At 38.9% G+C, this 24,812-nt stretch overlaps 1 protein-coding gene across 1 annotated transcript in view; it reads right to left on the bottom strand.

Annotated features, from left to right (window-relative positions):
* LOC127881807 (uncharacterized) overlaps nt 1–24,812 on the bottom strand; it is a 116,795-nt gene that overhangs the window by 61,130 nt on the left and 30,853 nt on the right. The window contains exons 16-26 of the mRNA XM_052429940.1: nt 23,543–23,680; nt 22,202–22,313; nt 18,426–18,548; nt 14,101–14,169; nt 10,907–11,038; nt 9,629–9,735; nt 9,075–9,165; nt 7,935–8,072; nt 5,017–5,172; nt 2,696–2,755; nt 1,548–1,702 (exon numbers count right to left, since the gene is read on the bottom strand). Coding sequence (XP_052285900.1) covers nt 1,548–1,702; nt 2,696–2,755; nt 5,017–5,172; nt 7,935–8,072; nt 9,075–9,165; nt 9,629–9,735; nt 10,907–11,038; nt 14,101–14,169; nt 18,426–18,548; nt 22,202–22,313; nt 23,543–23,680 — 1,281 coding nt within the window. The remainder of the gene's footprint in view (nt 1–1,547; nt 1,703–2,695; nt 2,756–5,016; nt 5,173–7,934; nt 8,073–9,074; nt 9,166–9,628; nt 9,736–10,906; nt 11,039–14,100; nt 14,170–18,425; nt 18,549–22,201; nt 22,314–23,542; nt 23,681–24,812) is intronic.

The raw sequence follows: 24,812 nt of genomic DNA, 5'->3' as shown, positions 1-24,812 counted from the left end.
CCACTAGAAAACGGCCGAAAAAGGCGCAAAAACAGTCGATTTTGATTTGAGTCGAATTTGTTTTTGGTTTGAACATGACAAATCTTTTTTATTGCTTAAATCGATTCAGCTAAGAATGCCCGTCAAGAAAAGGTATGGTTATGGGGGTCTCTTTGTGCAAAATGTTGTATTTATTTTCGCTCAAAGTTGTCGCTTTTACATCGAAACATATAAGGAAACTATTTAGTATATTTTGACCTAAACATTTACTTCAGCAGCATCTTCCCTGTATCTTGCAACTATGCTTTCAGCGCCATCGGCGCTCTCGTTAAAAGTGTGCCAACAAATATTAAACAAAAGCAATGAGTATTATAAAATTCATTATGTGGCACCATTAATTGACTGAAACCCTCTAACAATATACATGTAGTTTCTTGGTGTGGCAAGGTCCGGGCTATATGTATGTGGGTAAAGTGACAACCCTTGACTGAAACCCTCTAACAATATACATGTAGTTACTTGGAGTGGCAAGGTCCGGGCTATATGTATGTGGGTAAAGTGACAACCCTTGACTGAAACCCTCTAACAATATACATGTAGTTACTTGGAGTGGCAAGGTCCGGGCTATATGTATGTGGGTAAAGTGACAACCCAGATTAGCCTGTCACTGTATACATTGTATATGTTGCTCTGTGATTAAACTCAACAAATGTTTATCATCCCACGGCACCCTTTATGTGATGACGAATGCATTTGAAGGCAAGTCCCAGCTATTTCGACCATAAGGTTGCCGTGGCTTAGTGAATATGGTGTCCTCCTAGCAACGGGGAGGTCAGGGTTCCATCCCAACTATAGGAGTGTTCTTTAGATCCTCCCAAAAGACACCAATGCAATTAAGCAAAAATTAATGGGCCTGGCTCTTGGAAAACAGGGCTTAATGCATTTGCATATTAATTGCCGTCCCAGATAAACCTGTGCAGTCTGAACATGCTAATTAGGGATGACACTTTCCATATATGTGTCATGTTCTGAGAAAACTGGGCTTAAGTCATGTGCGTGAAGTGTCGTCCCAGATTAGCCTGTGCAGTCCGCAAAGGCTAATCAGGGACAATACTTTCCGCTTTTATGGTATTTTTAGTTTCAAGAAAGTCCCTCCTCACCGAAAATCAAGTTTAGGCGGAAAGTGTCGTCCCTGATTAGCCTTTGCAGACTGCACAGGCTAATCTGGGACGACACTTCACGCACATGAATTAAGCCTAGATTTCTCAGAACAAGACATTGGGTATTAGCTAAGAAGATACTTCCTTTAAATATAAAATCAGAAAGTGCAGTCCCTGATAAGCCTGTGCATTCTGCACATGACTTAAGCCTCATTTTCCCAGATTGAGGCTCAAATACGTTTAAACTATTTCTCCCTACCTATCCAACACAAAATCGGCATCAAGCACTGTAGCAGAAACACAAGTACTGGTTCTACAAAGAAAACTTGATAGTGTTTAAATAAAAATAAGGCTTGCTTTCGATGCAATTAAGCTAAACTAAGAAGTCTAAACTATTTCCATGGTTACCTATCCACAAGAGACTCGTCCTCGAGCACTGTAGTTATGAAGGTGGGAGGGGGTTTACCCGCGTCCTCCTTGAAGCCTGCAAACTCCATCTGCACAAACCTCATGTACATGTGAAACTCATCAAAACCCATGTCCTGAGCCTGCTGGCGGTAAATCTGTGAACAGGTATTTGGAGAATGTTTAACTGTTGGTAAATCTGTGAACAATAGAACAGCAAGAAAGTGAGGTATTTTGGGAATGTTTAACTGTTGGTAAAACTGTGAACATTGCGTCAATAAAGTGAGCTATTTGGAGAATGTTAAACTGTTGGTAAATCTGTGAACAATAGAACATCAAGAAAGTGAGCTATTTGGAGAATGTTTAACTGTTGGTAAATCTGTGAACAATAGAACAGCAAGAAAGTGAGGTATTTTGGGAATGTTTAACTGTTGGTAAATCTGTGAACAATAGAACAGCAAGAAAGTGAGGTATTTGGAGAATGTTTAACTGTTGGTAAATCTGTGAACAATAGAACAGCAAGAAAGTGAGGTATTTTGGGAATGTTTAACTGTTGGTAAATCTGTGAACAAAAGAACAGCAAAAATTGAGGTATTTTGAGAATGCTTAACTGTTGGTATATCTGTGAACAATAGAACAGAAAGAAAGTGAGGTATTTGGTAAATATATGAATCCTAAATTCAGGAATAATTAGTAGTGCATCTGTGAATTACAAAGGGGGTAAGTCAGAAATCTGGGTAAACTTGAACAGGCCTTAAACGTGCTAATAACTGAGGGTGAACCATACATTTGGGCAGTATTTCAGTGAAGTAAGAGGACATTTCAGCAGTTTGGGAAAACTGCCACTAAATGTGAGAATAACAGTGAGTAGTCATTTTATAGAGACTAGTAAATAGCAGTTATCAGAGAACAACAGCGGGAAAGTTTTGAGAAAGCAAATTGTCATTCAATTCTTTAACCACCAATGCAATGAAACAGTGTAGGTTTTTTTTGCCCGCTTCAAATGTAGAACTTATTTTTCTGATAAAAGTGAGAAATCAATTTTAAAAACATATTTATAACCAGGAATATATAATTTATCACTAAATAAAATCTGCTTATAGACTATAACTATTAGATAAATTATTGTATCAAATATAGTGTTACTGCACCTTTGCCAAGATCTCTGTCTCCCAGGCTGCATCGATCAATCTGTTCCGTAAATGGATAGCCTGAAACAGTCAATATTCAGGTCAAGTGACAGACTTCTATGAATTTCATTTCAACCTCGATCTGGGAAAAAGGGGCTTAATGCATGTGCTCAAAAAGCTGTCCCAGATAAGCCTTGACAGTCTGAACAGGCTAATCAGGGACAAAACTTTCAGCTTTTATTGTATTTTGACAGTCTGAACAGGCTAATCAGGGACAAAACCTGCCTTGACAGTCTGAACAGGCTAATCAGGGACAAAACTTGACAGTCTGAACAGGCTAATCAGGGACAAAACTTGACAGTCTGAACAGGCTAATCAGGGACAAAACTAAGCCTTGACAGTCTGGACAGGCTAATCAGGGACAAAACTAAGCCTTGACAGTCTGAACAGGCTAATCAGGGACAAAACTAAGCATTGACAGTCTGAACAGGCTAATCAGGGACAAAACGAAGCCTTGACAGTCTGAACAGGCTAATCAGGGACAAAACTAAGCCTTGACAGTCTGAACAGGCTAATCAGGGACAAAACTAAGCCTTGACAATCTGAACAGGCTAATCAGGGACAAAACTAAGCCTTGACAGTCTGAACAGGCTAATCAGGGACACAACTAAGCCTTGACAGTCTGAACAGGCTAATCAGGGACAAAAGTTTCAGCTTTTATTGTAATTTTTATTTAAAGGAAGTCTCTTTCTAGCAAAATCCAGTTAATGCGGAAAGTTTCATCTCTGATTAGCCTGTATGGACTGCACAGGCTTATCTGGAATGACACTAAACTATGCTATGCATTAAACCTTGTTTTCACAGAGGAAGGCTCATTTGAATTTTATTTAAAATGAAGAGCTGTCCCAAGACAGGGTTCTTGATTATTCTTATGGTTTTATGTACTATTCAGTCTGTCAACTGATAAAAACAACAATGAAGACCTCTTGCTTGGTCATTATGATTAAATTCTTTCTGGGCCTGTATTCATCAACCAATTCTTAGACTTCAGAAAGAATATTCTTTAAATTGGATATTCAAGAGCTGCTTTATTTCTGAGTCACACTTAGCATTAATCACCTCTATCTACATATTGCTTCATGAAGACTGCTTTGTTTATGGTAAAATCACCAGTGGTAGACTGTAAAGACTCTAAACGCTGAGCATACTTTTCTTGTTCTAAGTCTATTCGTTATTCTTATGTCTAAGAATCGGTTGGTGAATACAGGCCCTGCAGAACTCTGCATACTAATACCAGAACATATCAGACCTTGCTACATGACCATTTTGTATCTCCAGCTGAACACTACACCTTGAAATCGAAATTCTGAACTCTGAACTCTGCATACTAATACTGGAACATATCATACCTTGCTACATGACCATTTTGTATATCTTGCTGAACACTACCCCTGGTTATCTTAATTCTGAACTCTGAACTCTGCATACTTATACCAGAACATATCAGAACTTGAAACAAGACTATTTTGTATATCTTGCTGAGCACTACCCCTGGTTATCTTAATTCTGAACTCTGAACTCTGCATACTTATACCAGAACATATCAGAACTTGAAACAAGACTATTTTGTATTTCTTGCTGAGCACTACCCCTGGTTATCTTAATTCTGAACTCTGAACTCTTCATACTTATACCAGAACATATCAGAACTTGAAACAATACTATTTTGTATTTCTTGCTGAGCACTACCCCTGGTTATCTTAATTCTGAAATCTGAACTCTGCATACTTAATTATACCAGAACATATCAGAACTTGAAACAAGACTATTTTGTATTTCTTGCTGAGCACTACCCCTGGTTATCTTAATTCTGAACTCTGAACTCTGCATACTTATACCAGAACATATCAGAACTTGAAACAAAACTATTTTGTATTTCTTGCTGAGCACTACCCCTTGTATTTCTTGCTGAGCACTACCCCTTGCAATCTAAATATGAGCCGTGCTCAGGCAAAAATGGCATTTAAGGCATGTGCGTTGAATGTCATAACAGATTGGCCTGTGTAGTTCACACAGGCTAATCAGGGACGACACTTCAGTGTTAAGCAAAAATCCAGTTAAGGCAGTAAGTGTTGTCCCAGATAAGCCTGTGTGGACTGAAACATTAATCTAGGATGACACTTTACATTCATTAAGCCTGTGTGGACTGAAACATTAATCTAGGATGACACTTTACATTCATTAAGCCTGTTTTTTCCCCAGAGAAAGGCTCAAATCAAAATATAAAAAATAATCTATATATCTAAGTTACATCGATTAAAACCAACAGTCCCATCTTTTACCTCCATGACTCTGCCAATCTTGGTCATGATTAGCTTGTTCTTGGTTTTCACCTGCCCCCGGGCGGCCTGCTGGTCTTCACCGGTGTCCTCTGTAGCAAACCTCTCCGCTATCTCACACACGAACAGGGGGTCTTCCACAAACACACCGGAAAACAACTGAAATAGACCAGGTTCCCGGCTTTACCCTGGGCCCATATTCACTAAACAATAGAGATTCCCGGCTTTACCCCGAACCCATATTCACTACAAGGTTCCCGGCTTTACCCTGTGCCCATATTCACTAAACAATAGAGATTCCCGGCTTTACCCCGAGCCCATATTCACTACAAGGTACCCGGCTTTACCCTGTGCCCATATTCCCTACAAGTTTCCCGGCTTTACCCTGTGCCCATATTCACCACAAGGTTACCAGCTTAACCCTGGGCCCATATTCACCACAAGGTTCCCAGCTTTACCCTGGGCCAATATTCACCACAAGGTTCCAGGCTTTACCCTGGGCCCATATTCACCACAAGGTTCCTGGCTTTACCCTAGGCCCATATTCACCACAAGGTTTCCAGCTTTACCCTGGGCACATATTCACCACAAGGTTCCCAGCTTTACCCTGGCCCATATTCACCACAAGGTTCCTGGCTTTACCCTGGGCCCATATTCACCACAAGGTTCCCGACTTTACCCTGGGCCCATATTCACCACAAGGTTCCTGGCTTTACCCTGGGCCAATATTCACCACAAGGTTCCTGGCTTTACCCTGGGCCCTATATTCACCACAAGGTTCCCGGTTTTACCCTAGGCCCATATTCACCACAAGGTTCCCAGCTTTATCCTGGGCCCATATTCACCACAAGGTTCCCGGCTTTACCCTAGGCCCATATTCACCACAAGGTTCCCGGCTTTACCCTGGGCCCATATTCACCACAAGGTTCCTGGCTTTACCCTGGGCCCATATTCACCACAAGGTTCCTGGCTTTACCCTGGGCCCATATTCACCACAAGGTTCCCGGCTTCACCCTGGGCCCATATTCACCACAAGGTTCCTGGCTTTACCCTGGGCCCATATTCACCAAACAATACAATTCTTATACTTAAGACTTAGAATTAAGAATATTCTCTAAATTGATATATTCAAGAATTAATTTAATTTTGAGTCAAACTAGGCATTTACCCACTCTTATTATGGATTTCTCTATTAAGGACATTTTTTGTTTACCATAAGAACCATTAGTTGATATTAAAAGTCAGAAGTGCCTTTCTTGGTTTTAAGTGTATCCTTCATTCTTAATTCTATGAATCGTTTGATAAATACGACTCTTGCTCCAAATTTGATTAAGGATGTTGACATTTTCTGTATTTTTACTGAGAAAAGAATAATGGAGGGAATAATTGCTTTCTAAAAACATTACTTTGCTTTAGTTTTTTTTGTCTGTGATAGCTTCTATCTGAAAAAAGATTTTAGCTGCATTTCAGTCTTTCACAGTTCTGATAAGATATCATAAATTCATAGAATTTTCGCATCGGTGATATTGAGCGTAACAAGAGATTAACAAAGTTACGGAGGAAAATGAGGACCAGATTTAAAAAAATAGGATATCGAACCCAGGTGCTTCTGCTCTCAAGTGCAGTTTTGTACTGGTACACTACAGAGACCTCCCCCCCCGTATCATCATCATTGTAAGAAATTTTCTGGGAAAACTGGGCATGGACATAAAGTTGAGTTCCAGATTGGCTCAAGGACAAGACTTTCCGATTTTATGATTTTTGTTTAAGTAAGTCTAAATAAAGTCTCTTCTAAACCAAAATTCAGTATAGGCGGAAAGTGGCGTCCCTGATTAGCCTAAAATGGGACATTATATAAATATTACATGGCTGACAGTAAATTTGTCAACTTGAGGAAATACTGTCAACCGAGGCGAAGCCAAGGTTGACAGTATTTTTCCGAAAGTTGACAAATTTACTGTCACCCTGTCAGACATGTAATATTTATTTTATTATACCGAATAAACTATTCAAACATGAACAATTTATATGAACCATGAACAATTTTAATATTCAATAATTGAATTTAATTCCAGCAATGAACAACCATAAATATGTTGAGTGGTTCAGATTTACGGGCAGAGCAAAATGAACTTCGCTTTATTCGGCACCGACCTAGTAATCAATTTATCCCATCAAATTTCTTAGTCGTCAATTATTTCTTTAAAAATATATTACAGAACCAGCTTTCCGTATTTTATTTTCATCAATTGATTACGCAATTTATGACGTACTTGTGTGACGTCATTTCTGTGACGAAACATTTTGGGACAACAATACGGACGTGGTGGTTTTTTATTTAAAGCATCGAACGAATCCAAAACGTATTTCGGACTGTGTGTTTGTCATGCATAACACCTTAAGAACAGACACTGGAAGTGTATAACGTTGTAACTTTATTGTTATTAGCATTGGATTAAAGTTGCCTTTGAGGTAAGCTGGTCGTTTATACTAAATTGATTTTCTTTTTGACTCCTGTAAAAGCTTAAATAATGGCATTAATCTATTCTACAGCACAGTTTCAGTTGCAATCGATATTTTAATTATCCAAATACAACGGACACGCAAAACTGCGTACTGCGCATGCGTGAATGGGACAGTATAATTTTCGAACATTCCGCACGTGATTGCTAAGGCAGCAGGATACAGTATTTTTTGTCAGTAAATTTTTTCCCGCTGGTGGCATGTGATTGCTATGGCAGCGGGATACAGTATATTTTGGACAGTAAATTTATTCCCGCTGGGTCTGACAGTATTTCTATGTCACAATGGCCTATGGGAGCTTAGCATTGTAAATAAAAGTGAGGTATAATAATACTTAATGTACATGCATTAAGCCCCATTTTCATAGAGCAAGGCTCAGTGTGTACACTAGACCCTACATCTTTCTGCATCTGTGGTGAGAATGAGAAGCCTATAGGCTCCATGTTGTTCCACTCTATGAGCGCTATCTCATACAGCTTTTTCTCCATCACGAGAGAGTCCAGCATGGTGTCAGGCTTGTGCATGTGAACCAACTCCTGAAAAGTATAGGTAAAATACATAAACATGTGTTTGTTTTATTCATTAGATAACAATTCAACTTGCATATGATTTATACTTATAATTTTTCTTTATAAATCTAAGAGCCAAGCTCTGTGAAAAAGGGGTTTAATGCATGTGGGTAAAGTGTTGTCCCAGATAAGCCTGTGTGGTCCACACGGGCTACTCAGGGGCGACACTTTCCGTTTTAATGATATTTTCTGTTTAAAGAAAGTCTCTTCTTATCAAAATCCAGTTTAGGCAGAAAGTGTCGTCTCAGATTAGCCTGTGCGGACCGCACAGGCTAATCTGAGACGACACTTTACGCTTATGCATTAAACCCCCTTTTCACAGAGCACTTCATGAAATGACAGACGTAAATTCGTTTTTTTTTCCAAAATAAGAAATCTACAAATTTACCTGTCTATTAAAAAGTAGTAAAAAACACGAAATTTATTGCATACAAATATACCAGGGTAAATGAATTTACAGTAAAAAAAGTGTTTTCTAATTAAATCATAATTTAATTTGTACCAGATCTATTATCTTCTATTCTTTTTATGTCTATATACTTATATTTATCTTGAATCTGAAGTGATTTCCAATTTGAATGTTACTTCATTTACATTAAATTTAAGTCTTATTCACAAATGCTTTTGTGAAACCATAAACCTTTTCTTGAATGTAAATTCAGCTAAAGCATCAACTTCCAGTCTAGTCACACCAACTGTACTACAATCATGAAAATTATTACAATAACAAACAAGATGACCATGGGCTCTTAGGCGCTCACCTGAGACCAGAAGGAACTTAACAACTAAAATTGTGACTTCTAGACTCTTATCAAGGTTTAAATAAAGCTTTATAGCAAAAACTGCAGAGCCCCCTGGTTTGCAACTGAGAGACTCATGGAACAACAGACGAAATTCGATCACAAAGGCTCACCATGAGCGCATTGTGCTCAGGTGAGCTAAAAATCAGCAGAGAAAGCAGTCACTTACATTGAGTGCAAACTTGATAGCTTGTGGAATCCTGCTGGCTATTGCAAGGCTTGGATGAAACTCCAGGACAAACACATGCTTCAATGCAGACCTAAATAGCAGGAATAAAGTAGAATAGGATTGCTTAATATTTTCGAGAATGATATCCTGATTTAAATAATAGACTAGAGCTGTGTCATAAAAGTGAGTAAAAATATCTTTAGACTTTACAGACCTCACCTACTTGATATGATTGACAGCTAGACTCAACCTACTTGCTATGATTGACAGCTAGACTCCACCTACATCATACATGATATGATTGACAGCTAGACTACACCTAATTGCTATGATTGACAGCTAGACTCCACCAACTTGCTATGATTGACAGCTAGACTACACCTACTTACTATGATTGACAGCTAGACTCCACCTACTTGCTATGATTGACAGCTAGAATCCACCTACTTGCTATGATTGACAGCTAGACTCCACCTACTTGATTTGATTGACAGCTAGACTCTACCTACTTGCTTCCACCTACTTGCTCTGATTGACAGCTATACTCGACCTACTTGCTATGATTGACAGCTATGGGCTGCTTGGGTATGATCCTGTGTGGTAGGCCATACTTGTCCCCCTCCCGACACATCTTCTGGTTGTACTCTCGCATATCCTCTATCTGTAAGGAGCACATGTTCTTAATAGACCGTGGTTATACTCTTGCATATCCTCTATCTATTATGGGCACATGTTCTAAATAGACCATGGTTATACTCTTGCATATCCTCTATCTATCATGGGCACATGTTCTAAATAGACCATGGTTATACTCTTGCATATCCTCTATCTATCATGGGCACATGTTTTAAATAGACCATGGTTATACTCTTGCATATCCTCTATCTGTAGTGAGCACATGTTCTAAATTGACCATGGTTATACTCTTGCATATCCTCTATCTGTAGTGAGCACATGTTCTAAATAGACCATGGTTATACTCTTGCATATCCTCTATCTGTAGTGAGCACATGTTCTAAATAGACCATGGTTATACTCTTGCATATCCTCTATCTGTAGTGAGCACATGTTCTAAATAGACCATGGTTTATACTCTCGCATATCCTCTTTATGTAATAAGCACATGTTCTAAATAGACCAAGGGTTATACTCTTGCATATTCTCTATCTTTATTTTATGCTTTCCGGTGGTTTATAGAGAAAAATCAGTGAATTAAAACTGAGTATTTCACTGTTCCAAACAGTGAAAGTTATCAGTGAAAATTATCGATAATTTTCACAGTTTACTGTGAAATGATGTCATTTTTTTGACGAAATGACATCATTATCCAAGCTTAATTCTTTAGTTAAATACTAACAATGTATATAAACTGTGAAAAAAAAGCATAAAATAAAAAGAAAATTTGTTGGATTCGGTGCATTATCGATTTTAATTCACTCATGATCATAAAAAATATATATTTTCACTCATGGCTGAGCCACTCGTAAAAATATTATTTTCTATGATCACTCGTGAATTAAAATCGTTAATCCACCGAATCCAACAAATATCCTCTATGTAAATTAATGAGAGCTGAGAGTCTGACTTAACCCTGAGTTTGCAGAGGAATATGTGCACAAAATTATTTCTGAGTTTTTAGAACAAATGTGGACATGAAAAAAAAGACTATAAACTTTTTATAATTTGAGAGATTGGAGTTACAAATATTAAATTTTGGTTGGTTTGGAACACAAATACATTATTTAAGTATAAAGTTTTTATGTTTAATAACTTAAGACACGCATTTCACATGAGTTTGAAGCGTTGCCATTTATTCCATTATGTTTCATAACCTGTTTATCAAGAATTCCTTTGACGAGGTTAGTATGTTGTCTAAGGATGACACATTCTGCTCTGTAGATTTTCACAAAGTAGTCCGCTGTGAGGTCAAACCGAGGTCGCTGGTACATCAGGTTGATGATCACCTGGAATTGCATTAAAACATGCTTACAACTGTAAAAGAGATGATTAAGCTGGCTGATACTGAGCAATTAAAAAATCCATATCAAAACTGGATGACATTTTTGAAGCAAAATATATTCAACTGATGTGTAAATGTGTTTGTCTAAATCTGATTATTTAAAATTCGCTTATTTGGAAAATACTAGAAAAGTACCAGTACAGAGGTAGTACACATTAAAAATATTGCAAGAATGAGTTTTTCATTCTAATGCAATTTATTATTATATCAATAATTAAAAAAACTGTCACATGAGGCTAATTATATTTCTCTAAAGTTTCATAATGATAGAAAAAAACTCAAAGTACCATCTTTACAAACTAAAGGTGACACTGCAGCAAAAAAGAGCCCAAGTTACATGTTGCAGCCTTGTTCCTGGAAAACTGGGCTAAATGCATGTGCGTAAAGTGTTGTCTGAGAATAGCCTGTCACTAACAACACTTTTTACCTTGATTGGATTTCCACTATGAAAATACTTTCTTTTAACAAACTATTCCATAAAAGCAGAAAGCTTTGTCCATGATTAGCCTGTGCACACTGCTATTATTAGCCTGTGCACACTGCAATGATTAGCCTGTGCACACTGCAATGATTAGCCTGTGCACACTGCAATGATTAGCCTGTGCACACTGCAATGATTAGCCTGTGCACACTGCAATGGTTAGCATGTGCACACTGCAGAGGCTTGATTAGCCTGTGCACACTGCAATGATTAGCCTGTGCACACTGCAATGATTAGCCTGTGCACACTGCAATGATTAACATATGCACACTGCAATGGTTAGCCTGTGCACACTGCAATGGTTAGCCTGTGCACACTGCAATGATTAGCCTGTGCACACTGCAATGGTTAGCCTGTGCACACTGCAATGATTAGCCTGTGCACACTGCAATGATTAGCCTGTGCACACTGCAATGATTAGCCTGTGCACACTGCAATGATTAGCCTGTGCACACTGCAATGGTAAGCCTGTGCACACTGCAATGATTAGCCTGTGCACACTGCAATGATTAGCCTGTGCACACTGCAATGATTAGCCTATGCACACTGCCATGGTTAGCCTGTGCACACTGCAGAGGCTTGATTAGACTGTGCACACTGCAATGGTTAGCCTGTGCACACTGCAATGATTAGCCTGTGCACACTGCAATGGTAAGCCTGTGCACACTGCAATGATAAGCCTGTGAACACTGCAATTATTAGCCTGTGCACACTGCAATGATTAGCATGTGCACACTGCAATGGTTAGCCTGTGCACACTGCAGAGGCTTGATTAGCCTGTGCACACTGCAATGATTAGCCTGTGCACACTGCGATGATTAGCCTGTGCACACTGCAATGGTTATCCTGTGCACACTGCAATGGTTATCCTGTGCACACTGCAATGATTAGCCTGTGCACACTGCAATGGTTAGCCTGTGCACACTGCAATGATTAGCCTGTGCACACTGCAATGATTAGCCTGTGCACACTGCAATGATTAGCCTGTGCACACTGCAATGATTAGCCTGTGCACACTGCAATGATTAGCATGTGCACACTGCAATGGTTAGCCTGTGCACACTGCAGAAGCTTGATTAGCCTGTGCACACTGCAATGATTAGCCTGTGCACACTGCAATGATTAACCTATGCACACTGCAATGGTTAGCCTGTGCACACTGCAATGGTTAGCCTGTGCACACTGCAATGATTAGCCTGTGCACACTGCAATGATTAGCCTGTGCACACTGCAATGGTTAGCCTGTGCACACTGCAATGATTAGCCTGTGCACAATGCAATGGTTAGCCTGTGCACACTGCAATGATTAGCCTGTGCACACTGCAATGATAAGCATGTGCACACTGCAATGGTTAGCCTGTGCACACTGCAATGATTAGCCTGTGCACATTGCAATGATTAGCCTGTGCACACTGCATTGGGTAGCCTGTGCACACTGCAATGGTTAGCCTGTGCACACTGCAATGATTAGCCTGTGCACAATGCAATGGTTAGCCTGTGCACACTGCAATGGTTAGCCTGTGCACACTGCAATGATTAGCCTGTGCACACTGCAATGATTAGCCTGTGCACAATGCAATGGTTAGCCTGTGCACACTGCAATGATTAGCCTGTGCACACTGCAATGATTAGCATGTGCACACTGCAATGGTTAGCCTGTGCACACTGCAATGATTAGCATGTGCACACTGCAATGGTTAGCCTGTGCACACTGCAATGATTAGCCTGTGCACACTGCAATGGTTAGCCTGTGCACACTGCAATGATTAGCCTGTGCACACTGCAGAGGCTTGATTAGCCTGTGCACACTGCAATGATTAGCCTGTGCACAATGCAATGGTTAGCCTGTGCACACTGCAATGATTAGCCTGAGCACACTGCAATGATTAGCCTGTGCACACTGCTATTATTAGCCTGTGCACACTGCAATGGTTAGCCTGTGCACACTGCAGAGGCTTGATTAGCCTGTGCACACTGCAATGATTAGCCTGTGCACACTGCAATGGTAAGCCTGTGCACACTGCAATGATTAGCCTGTGCACACTGCAATGATTAGCCTGTGCACACTGCAATGATTAGCCTGTGCACACTGCAATGATTAGCCTGTGCACACTGCAATGGTTAGCCTGTGCACACTGCAATGATTAGCCTGTGCACACTGCAATGGTTAGCCTGTGCACACTGCAGAGGCTTAATTAGCCTGTGCACACTGCAATGATTAGCCTGTGCACACTGCAATGATTAGCCTGTGCACACTGCAATGGTTAGCCTGTGCACACTGCAATGATTAGCCTGTGCACATTGCAATGATTAGCCTGTGCACACTGCAATTATTAGCCTGTGCACACTGCAATGGTTAGCCTGTGCACACTGCAGAGGCTTGATTAGCCCGTGCACACTGCAGAGGCTTATCTGGGATGGCACTTAACGCAAATGCATTTAGCCAAATTTTCCAAAAGCGGGGATCAATTTATTTATATGTTCTACTACAATAATCATAAACTGGTGCTCAACTGCCCGTGTACCTGTGCCAGAGCTCTCTTCTCATCTCTGTCAAACACATGATGGTAAGCCTCCATGTAGCAGTCAATCAACTAAAATAAACAAGAAACTAACTACAGTAACTTTAAAATCAGTTATATTGGTCAGGATAAAGTTTCATGGCTTTTCAGAAAATGACCTTTTCATGGACAACAAATGTTTAGATTTCTGAATTATTTTTTTATATAGGAATTCACGAGAGAAAATTTCAGACATGTTTGATTCCAATTTGTGGATAAGTCAACACCTTAAATAAACAAAAAGTAATGTCCTAGAAATAATAATGATTTTACAGTATGGAAAAAAAATTAGTACATGTATCAGATCTTTCTTTAAGTATTGATCCTAATCACCCATATACAGCCTATTACAGGACTTTGTGAAAGAGGGACTTAAAATATTCAATCACCGTAAAACGCTGCACAACTATCTCAAGATTTGATAGATATAGGAAATGTGAATTAAACAATCAATTTGACAAATGTACACGCTAATCAGCTTGATTATTCCAAAAGCATTGATTAAAAAGCACATCAATGAACCACAAAAAGCAGATGTTTGTTGTATAATGTTTAATATTTGAGCTGCTCTCTGGGAAACAGGGCTTACTGCATATGTGTTAAATGTCATCCTAGATTAGCCTGGGCACATATGTGTTAAATGTCATCCTAGATTAGCCTGGGCACATATGTGTTAAATGTCATCCTAGATTAGCCTGGGCACATATGTGTTAAATGTCATCCTAGATTAGCCTGGGCACATATGTGTTAAATGTCATCCTAGATTAGCCTGGTCACATATGTGTTAAATGTCATCCTAGATTAGCCTGGGCACGTATGTGTTAAATGTCATCCTAGATTAGCCTGGGCACTTATGTGTTAAATGTCATCCTAGATTAGCCTGGGCACATATGTGTTAAATGTCATCCTAGATTAGCCTGGTCACATATGTGTTAAATGTCATCCTAGATTAGCCTGGTCACATATGTGTTAAATGTCATCCTAGATTAGCCTGGGCACATATGTGTTAAATGTCATCCTAGATTAGCCTGGTCACATATGTGTTAAATGTCATCCTAGATTAGCCTGGGCACACATGTGTTAAATGTCATCCTAGATTAGCCTGGGCACATATGTGTTAAATGTCATCCTAGATTAGCCTGGGCACATATGTGTTAAATGTCATCCTAGATTAGCCTGGGCACATATGTGTTAAATGTCATCCTAGATTAGCCTGGGCACATATGTGTTAAATGTCATCCTAGATTAGCCTGGGCACATATGTGTTAAATGTCATCCTAGATTAGCCTGGTCACATATGTGTTAAATGTCATCCTAGATTAGCCTGGGCACGTATGTGTTAAATGTCATCCTAGATTAGCCTGGGCACTTATGTGTTAAATGTCATCCTAGATTAGCCTGGTCACATATGTGTTAAATGTCATCCTAGATTAGCCTGGTCACATATGTGTTAAATGTCATCCTAGATTAGCCTGGTCACATATGTGTTAAATGTCATCCTAGATTAGCCTGGGCACATATGTGTTAAATGTCATCCTAGATTAGCCTGGGCACATATGTGTTAAATGTCATCCTAGATTAGCCTGGGCACACATGTGTTAAATGTCATCCTAGATTAGCCTGGGCACATATGTGTTAAATGTCATCCTAGATTAGCCTGGGCACATATGTGTTAAATGTCATCCTAGATTAGCCTGGTCACATATGTGTTAAATGTCATCCTAGATTAGCCTGGTCACATATGTGTTAAATGTCATCCTAGATTAGCCTGGGCACATATGTGTTAAATGTCATCCTAGATTAGCCTGGGCACATATGTGTTAAATGTCATCCTAGATTAGCCTGGGCACATATGTGTTAAATGTCATCCTAGATTAGCCTGGGCACATATGTGTTAAATGTCATCCTAGATTAGCCTGGGCACATATGTGTTAAATGTCATCCTAGATTAGCCTGGGCACACATGTGTTAAATGTCATCCTAGATTAGCCTGGGCACATATGTGTTAAATGTCATCCTAGATTGGCCTGGTCACATATGTGTTAAATGTCATCCTAGATTAGCCTGGGCACATATGTGTTAAATGTCATCCTAGATTAGCCTGGGCACATATGTGTTAAATGTCATCCTAGATTAGCCTGGGCACATATGTGTTAAATGTCATCCTAGATTAGCCTGGGCACATATGTGTTAAATGTCATCCTAGATTAGCCTGGGCACATATGTGTTAAATGTCATCCTAGATTAGCCTGGGCACATATGTGTTAAATGTCATCCTAGATTAGCCTGGGCACATATGTGTTAAATGTCATCCTAGATTAGCCTGGTCACATATGTGTTAAATGTCATCCTAGATTAGCCTGGTCACATATGTGTTAAATGTCATCCTAGATTAGCCTGGGCACATATGTGTTAAATGTCATCCTAGATTAGCCTGGGCACATATGTGTTAAATGTCATCCTATATTAGCCTGGGCACATATATGTTAAATGTCATCCTAGATTAGCCTGGGCGCACATGTGTTAAATGTCATCCTAGATTAGCCTGGGCACATATGTGTTAAATGTCATCCTAGATTAGCCTGGTCACATATGTGTTAAATGTCATCCTAGATTAGCCTGGGCACATATGTGTTAAATGTCATCCTAGATTAGCCTGGGCACATATGTGTTAAATGACATCCTAGATTAGCCTGGGCACATATGTGTTAAATGTCATCCTAGATTAGCCTGGGCACATATGTGTTAAATGTCATCCTAGATTAGCCTGGGCACATATGTGTTAAATGTCATCCTAGATTAGCCTGGGCACATATGTGTTAAATGTCATCCTAGATTAGCCTGGGCACATATGTGTTAAATGTCATCCTAGATTAGCCTGGGCACATATGTGTTAAATGTCATCCTAGATTAGCCTGGGTACATATGTGTTAAATGTCATCCTAGATTAGCCTGGGCACATATGTGTTAAATGTCATCCTAGATTAGCCTGGTCACATATGTGTTAAATGTCATCCTAGATTAGCCTGGGCACATATGTGTTAAATGTCATCCTAGATTAGCCTGGGCACATATGTGTTAAATGTCATCCTAGATTAGCCTGGTCACATATGTGTTAAATGTCATCCTAGATTAGCCTGGTCACATATGTGTTAAATGTCATCCTAGATTAGCCTGGGCACATATGTGTTAAATGTCATCCTAGATTAGCCTGGGCACATATGTGTTAAATGTCATCCTAGATTAGCCTGGGCACATATGTGTTAAATGTCATCCTAGATTAGCCTGGGCACATATGTGTTAAATGTCATCCTAGATTAGCCTGGGCACATATGTGTTAAATGTCATCCTAGATTAGCCTGGGCACATATGTATTAAATGTCATCCAAGATTAGCCTGGTCACATATGTGTTAAATGTCATCCTAGATTAGCCTGGTCACATATGTGTTAAATGTCATCCTAGATTAGCCTGGGCACATATGTGTTAAATGTCATCCTAGATTAGCCTGGGCACATATGTGTTAAATGTCATCCTAGATTAGCCTGGGCACATATGTGTTAAATGTCATCCTAGATTAGCCTGGGCACATATGTGTTAAATGTCATCCTAGATTAGCCTGGGCACATATGTGTTAAATGTCATCCTAGATTAGCCTGGGCACATATGTGTTAAATGTCATCCTAGATTAGCCTGGGCACTTATGTGTTAAATGTCATCCTAGATTAGCCTGGGCACACATGTGTTAAATGTCATCCTAGATTAGCCTGGTCACATATGTGTTAAATGTCATCCTAGATTAGCCTGGGCACGTATGTGTTAAATGTCATCCTTGATTAGCCTGGGCACATATGTGTTAAATGTCATCCTAGATTAGCCTGGTCACATATGTGTTAAATGTCATCCTAGATTAGCCTGTGCAGGTATGTGTTAAATGTCATCCTAGATTAGCCTGGGCAGGAACAGCAATTTCTGCTTTTATGAAAAAAAAATTGTTAGAAAAGAAGTCTCTTCTAAACAAAATCAAGCTTAGAAGGAAAGTGTCTTCTCAGAAAACATGTGTGGACTGCACAGGCTAATCTTGAACAACTCTTAACGCACATGCATAATGCACAGTTTTTGCAGAACACTGCTCATTTAATAAATGTACACACAAATGGGCTCAATAATCCAAAAAGCATTCATTGAAAATCACATAAATGATACTCAAATAGCAGGAGTACTTTTTCATCGATTTAAGTTTTTAAAATGTTAACATACTAAAGCATTTTTAGCATGTCCCAGTGTTACCTCTCTCTTGCTCTCCATAAAGGCCGTCTCGTTACTCCACAGGTCCATCATCACTCCGTACCTGTCCACCTCCGTGTGCGCATAGTTCGGGATGTTGAAATCACCTGGGCCGGCGCTCGTGGCCTTAAAGTGACCAGAAAGTTTAAACAATTAAATTTTTGCTCAACTGCATCAAAAGCCAAAGACTTGTTAAAATGCTCATGAGTCTGTTTCCTGGGTAGAACCAGTCATTGGTGTCTTTTGGACGCTCTTACAGTTGGGACTAAATCTGTCACCATCCTGTGGCTAGGCAGAAACCATATCCACTATTCCTCGGCGACATTTTGAAAGTGACCAGTAGATACTTGCCAATCATGGATTTAGCTGACAAATAATAGGTGTAATCTTCAGTGCCAAATAATAGCCAAGTATTGCATATTCATATCAAATAATAGCCAAGTATTGCATATTCATATCAAATAATAGCCAAGTATTGCATATTCATATCAATGTGTTTAAAATCCTTCAACAAATAATTTTGGACAAATCTGACAAGAACATTTTTCAGTACGCCATCTTCAATTTCATTGCAAGAACAATCTAAATTTTAAGAAATATATATTTGTTTCACCATTTGTTTTATAAGACATAAAGAAACTAGTTTGAATTATGAAAATGAATCATTTGAATTTCTCATAATGCAAATGTTGTCAGACACAAGCCTCGTTCTGACCTATTAGCAACAGCACACAAATGTGAACAACACAGGTCTAGAATGTTGTCAATCTACAGCCTGATTAAACATATAAGTCTCGCTCTTGGAAAACGGGGCTTAATGCATGTTAATAAAGCGTTGTCCCATATAGCAGTCCGCACAGGCTAATCAGGGACGACACTTTCCGCCTAAACATGATTATCGGTAAGGAGGGACTTCCTTGAAACTAAAAATACCATTAAAGCGGAAAGTGTCGTCCCTGATTAGCCTGTGAGGACTGCACAGGCTAATCTGGGACGACACTTTACGCACATGAATTAAGCCAGTCTGAGACGACACTTTACGCATATGTATTAAGTGCTGTTTTCACAGAGCAAGGATTTAAAGAAAAGTATCACATTCTCGATTCATTTTTTATTTCTTCTCATATTTTCAATAAAAAAGTATAACAAGAGTTCCGCGGTCGGAGATGACCGCATTGAAGCCGGATTTTTGATTTAAATGACAGGAAAGTACCTTTCGTGTTTTTGTCAATGCAATACTTAAATTACTAAAACAGTGACCTTGACCTTCAAATGAATGACATTGAAATGAGCAGTGGTGATCTTCTAGTACTGGCCAACCTTTATGTCAAGTTTGAAGACTCTAGGTACAAGCATACCAAAGTTATAACATGGAATAAGAACTTTAACATTTTTACCTACCAAAGTTATAAGAACTTTAACATTTTTACATTCAAGGTCACAGTGACCTTGACCTTAGAATGAATGACCTTGAAATGACCAGTGGTCATCTAAGTGTGCTTGCAAACCTTCATGTCAAGTTTGAAGACTCTATGTCCAAGCATACCAAAGTTATAACAATTTTAACATTTTAACATTTAAGGTCACAGTGACCTTGACCTTCAAATGAATGACATTGAAATGACCAGTGGTCATCTTCTAGTACTGGCCAATCTTTATTTCAAGTTTGAAGACTCTAGGTACAAGCATACCAAAGTTATAACATGAAATAAGAACTTTAACATTTTTACATTCAAGGTCACAGTGACCTTGACCTTCAAATGAATGACCTTGAAATGTCCAGTGGTTACTTACTAGTTCTGGCCAACCTTCATGTCAAGTTTCAAGACTCTAGGTCCAAGCATACCAAAGTTATAACAACTTTAACATTTTTACATTCAAGGTCACAGTGACCTTGACCTTCAAATGAATGACCTTGAAATGTCCAGTGGTTACTTACTAGTTCTGGCCAACCTTCATGTCAAGTTTCAAGACTCTAGGTCCAAGCATACCAAAGTTATAACAACTTTAACATTTTTATATTGAAGGTCACAGTGACCTTCACCTTCAAATGAATGACCTTGAAATGACCAGTGGTCATCTGTTAATCCTGGCCAACCTTCATGTCAAGTTTGAAGACTCTAGGTCCAAGCATACCAAAGTTATACCATGAAATAAGAACTTTAACATTTTTACATTCAAGGTCACAGTGACCTTGACCTTCAAATGAATGACCTTGAAATGACCAGTGGTTACTAACTAGTTATGGCCAACCTTCATGTCAAGTTTCAAGACTCTAGGTCCAAGCATACCAAAGTTATAACAACTTTAACATTTTTTATATTGAAGGTCACAGTGACCTTGACCTTCAAATGAATGACCTTGAAATGACCAGTGGTCATCTGTTAATCCTGGCCAACCTTCATGTCAAGTTTGAAGACTCTAGGTCCAAGCATACCAAAGTTATACCATGAAATAAGAACTTTAACATTTTCGAGCACGCCGCCACCCCCGCCCGCCCGCCCGCCCGACAACATCAATCTATAAGCAGAGATTTTTTCGAAAAAAAATCCGGCTAAAAAGGAACAGTTTAATGTAAAACTATTTTTTACGTGACACAATCGGTAGTTATTTGGTCGTCAGGAATGCTGTGTACATGTAGGAGACCCGACCAAAATAATTTTTTAATGTCAATTAATCATTTGTCTTTGATTAAATGTGTTAACTGCATAAGTTAACGTGAAGCAGGATAAATACAATACATGGTTGGTGCCAGGATGGAGAAAGTTATTCTGGTTTGGCCCACAAAAGCTCGCCCTATTTTCTTTTTCTAAGCCTTGTCTGATAAACTTTCTCCATCTCGGCACCAACCATGTATTCTCAATAAACCAGTTAACATGGCAAATGAAGTACCGGTATGCAATACAAAAGCAACCAAACAAACACAAAGATGTGTTGGACCCATATTCACCTACCAATTCTAAGACTGAAATAAATTAATAAATTATATAATTTATAAATTAAAACAAGGGACAAAATTGTCACAAAACCAGGTTTTCATTGTGAAAAAAAAATCTGATAAAGGGAGAAAACTCAAACTGAACTTTTGAAATGAACAAACAAAATTAACCCCCTTTGTAAGTTTGTTTTTAAAAAAATCTATTTTTAGTCGTGGCAACCTTGACATTGGAGATATTGACGTGATTCTTTCGTGCGACACACCGTCCCATGATGGTGAACAAATGTGCCAAATGATTTCAAAATCTCACAATGAATGACATAGTTATGGCCAGGACAAGCTCATTTATGGCCATTTTTGACCTTTGAACTCAAAGTGTGACCTTGACCTTGGAGATATCGACGTAATTATTTCGCGCGCCACACCGTCCCATGATGGTGAACAAATGTGCCAAATGATTTTAAAATCTGACAATGAACGACATAGTTATGGCCCGGACAAGCTTGTTCCGCCCGCCCGCCAGCCAGCCAGCCAGCCCGCCCACATTCGCCAATCTAATAACCAGTTTTTTCCTTCGGAAAACCTGGTTAAAAAATCTTAGATCTGCCATGTTCTAATGGTATGATACAGTTCAATATGACACAGAATATAAAACCTTGTTCACATAATTCTTCATTTAGAACACTTTATTTATGGCATTATCATCATTTTAGGCAATATATTATCAAACGCTGAACGTTTAATCTTGATTCTTAGTCTGCTCTTTCTCTAAAGTCTAAGAAAGGGTTGTGAATACGGGACCTGGACTGACAGTCAATAGGTGGCCCTAGGAAAGCATTACCTGTCTGGTCCTGGCCGACTCACTCATGCTCCTAACCTTGGAGATGCCTCTCAGGTTCCTGTCCTTTTCTATGTAGTGGGTGGACAGCAGCATAACATTGCTCTCAAGCTCTCTACGGTAACACATGAAGAACATTAGACTCTATGGTAACACATGTACGGCATTAGTCGCTATGGTAACACATGTAGGACATTAGTCTATATGGTAATACTTATAGGCCATTAGTAACTATGGTAACACATGTAGTGCATTAGTGACTATACTAACACATGTAGGGCATTAGTCTCTATGGCAACACATGTAGGGCATTACTAACTATGTTAACACATGTAGGGCATTAGAGTAACTATGTTAACACATGTAGGGCATTAGTAACTATACTAACACATGTAGGGCATTAATCTCTATAGCAACACATGTAGGACATTAGTCTCTATGGTAATACATGTAGGGCATTTGTCTCTATGCTAACACATGTAGGACATTAGTATATATGGTAACACATAAGTAATTAGTAACTACGATAACTCATGTAGGGCATTAGTAACTATGGTAACACATTTAGGACATTATTCTCTATGGTAACACGTGTAGGGCACATGTAGGGAATTAGTCTCTATGGTAACACATGTAGGACATTAGTCTTTGTGGTAACATATGTATGACATAAGTACCAACGGTAATATATGTAGAATATAGCAAATTGTTGTCATTTGTTTGCTTCTAAGACAAATAAAGAATTTCTTAATGTATACCAGTTGCATATATCTGAATTCAAGGCAATGTAACTATTGCCATCGTGTAAGAGCATTTAAATTATTCCGCAATCAGAAGAATACTTTTATGATACAAAATTTATTGTATTTCCACTCAAAACAATGATGAAAGTCTTGATGAAATGTTTTAATTTTTCAACTGAAGTATTAACAGATAGAATGTTTAGTTCAGAACTGTTATTTACAAAGCTGTACTTGAGTGAAAATATCAGATACAATTTTCTGTATGAAATCCAATTTTTTCTGTTTCTTTAAGGATAAATATTTATCATTTGCAATATTTACTTTTCCAAAACATTTTTATCTAAAATGACCTGAACCTGAGATATTCAGAGTCTTAAGAAGTTTTTGGAGTATTTCTTTAAGTTTGTCCTAAGAAGCTTTGTAAATACGGGCCCTGAACTCTGAAGAAACATCAGAACAGAATAATTTATTTTGACTTCAGCATATATACAGCTCATCGTCATAAACAAACATATGCAATAACAGCACGCATTTTAATTAAAAACAAAACATACATCATTTTGAAGAAAGATCGATTTAAAAAGGAATGAACATCACTCACTCAAGGTCCTTAAGGGCAGCTTCATACATGATGTAGTAGCCCCTCTGGTCCTGAACGTGGATTCTACCATCCTCTATTGTGTAGAAATCATCGTGGTTCTCCTCATCGGCAAACTCAATAAACTCGGACTCATTTACTCTGAAAATTACAGCCAATAGGAGAAAAGGTAAAACAATGGTCTATGTGGTATTAGTTAGTTAAAATCTATTGATTTTAGCTCGATTGTACCAAAAACCTTTGGCTTAGTGAAATGCTCTCAACTCCGTTTCATGGGTAGATATTTCTAGGGAGATATTTTGTAAAAATTCTTCACACATATTGAACAAGAGCTGAGTTTGTGAAACACAATGCCCCCTACTGCGCCACTTTGAAGCCATTTATTTGACCTTTGACCTTGAAGGATGACCTTGACCTTTCACCATTAAAAATGTGCAGCTCCATGAGATAAGCATGCATGCAAAATATCGAGTTGCTATCTTCAATATTGCAAAATTTGACCTTTGACCTTGACCTTTGATCTTGAAGGATAACCTTCACCCTGACCTTTCACCACTTAAAAAGTGCAGCTTCATGAGATACGCATGCATGCCAAATATCCAATTACTATCTTCAATATCACAAAATTTGACCTAGACCCTTGACCTTGAAGGATGACCTTGACCTTTCACCACTCAAAATGTGCATCCCATGTGATACCCGTGCATGCCAAATATCAAGTTGCTATCTTCAATATTGCAAAATTTGACCTTTGACCTTGAAGGACGACCTTGACCTCGACCTTTCACCACTCAATATGTGCAGCTCCATGAGATACGCATGCATGCCAAATATCCAGTTGCATGCCAAATATCCAGTTGCTATCATCAATATTGCAAAATTTGACCTTGACCTTAAAGGATGACCTTGACCTTTCACCATTAAAAATGTGCAGCTCCATGAGATATGCATGCATGCCAAATATCAAGTTGCTATCTTCAATATTGCAAAATTTGACCTTTGACCTTGACCTTGAAGGATGACCTTCACCTTTCACCACTCAAAATGTGCATCCCATGTGATACCCGTGCATGCCAAATATCAAGTTGCTATCTTCAATATTGCAAAATTTGACCTTTGACCTTGAAGGACGACCTTGACCTCGACCTTTCACCACTCAATATGTGCAGCTCCATGAGATACGCATGCATGCCAAATATCCAGTTGCATGCCAAATATCCAGTTGCTATCATCAATATTGCAAAATTTGACCTTTGACCTTGACGGATGACCT

Source organism: Dreissena polymorpha, chromosome 5 (assembly GCF_020536995.1).
Source record: "Dreissena polymorpha isolate Duluth1 chromosome 5, UMN_Dpol_1.0, whole genome shotgun sequence".
Classification (NCBI taxonomy): Eukaryota; Metazoa; Mollusca; class Bivalvia; order Myida; family Dreissenidae; genus Dreissena; species Dreissena polymorpha.
The sequence above is the reverse complement of the archived record's forward strand: the minus strand, read 5'-3'. Positions and strand labels throughout refer to the sequence as shown.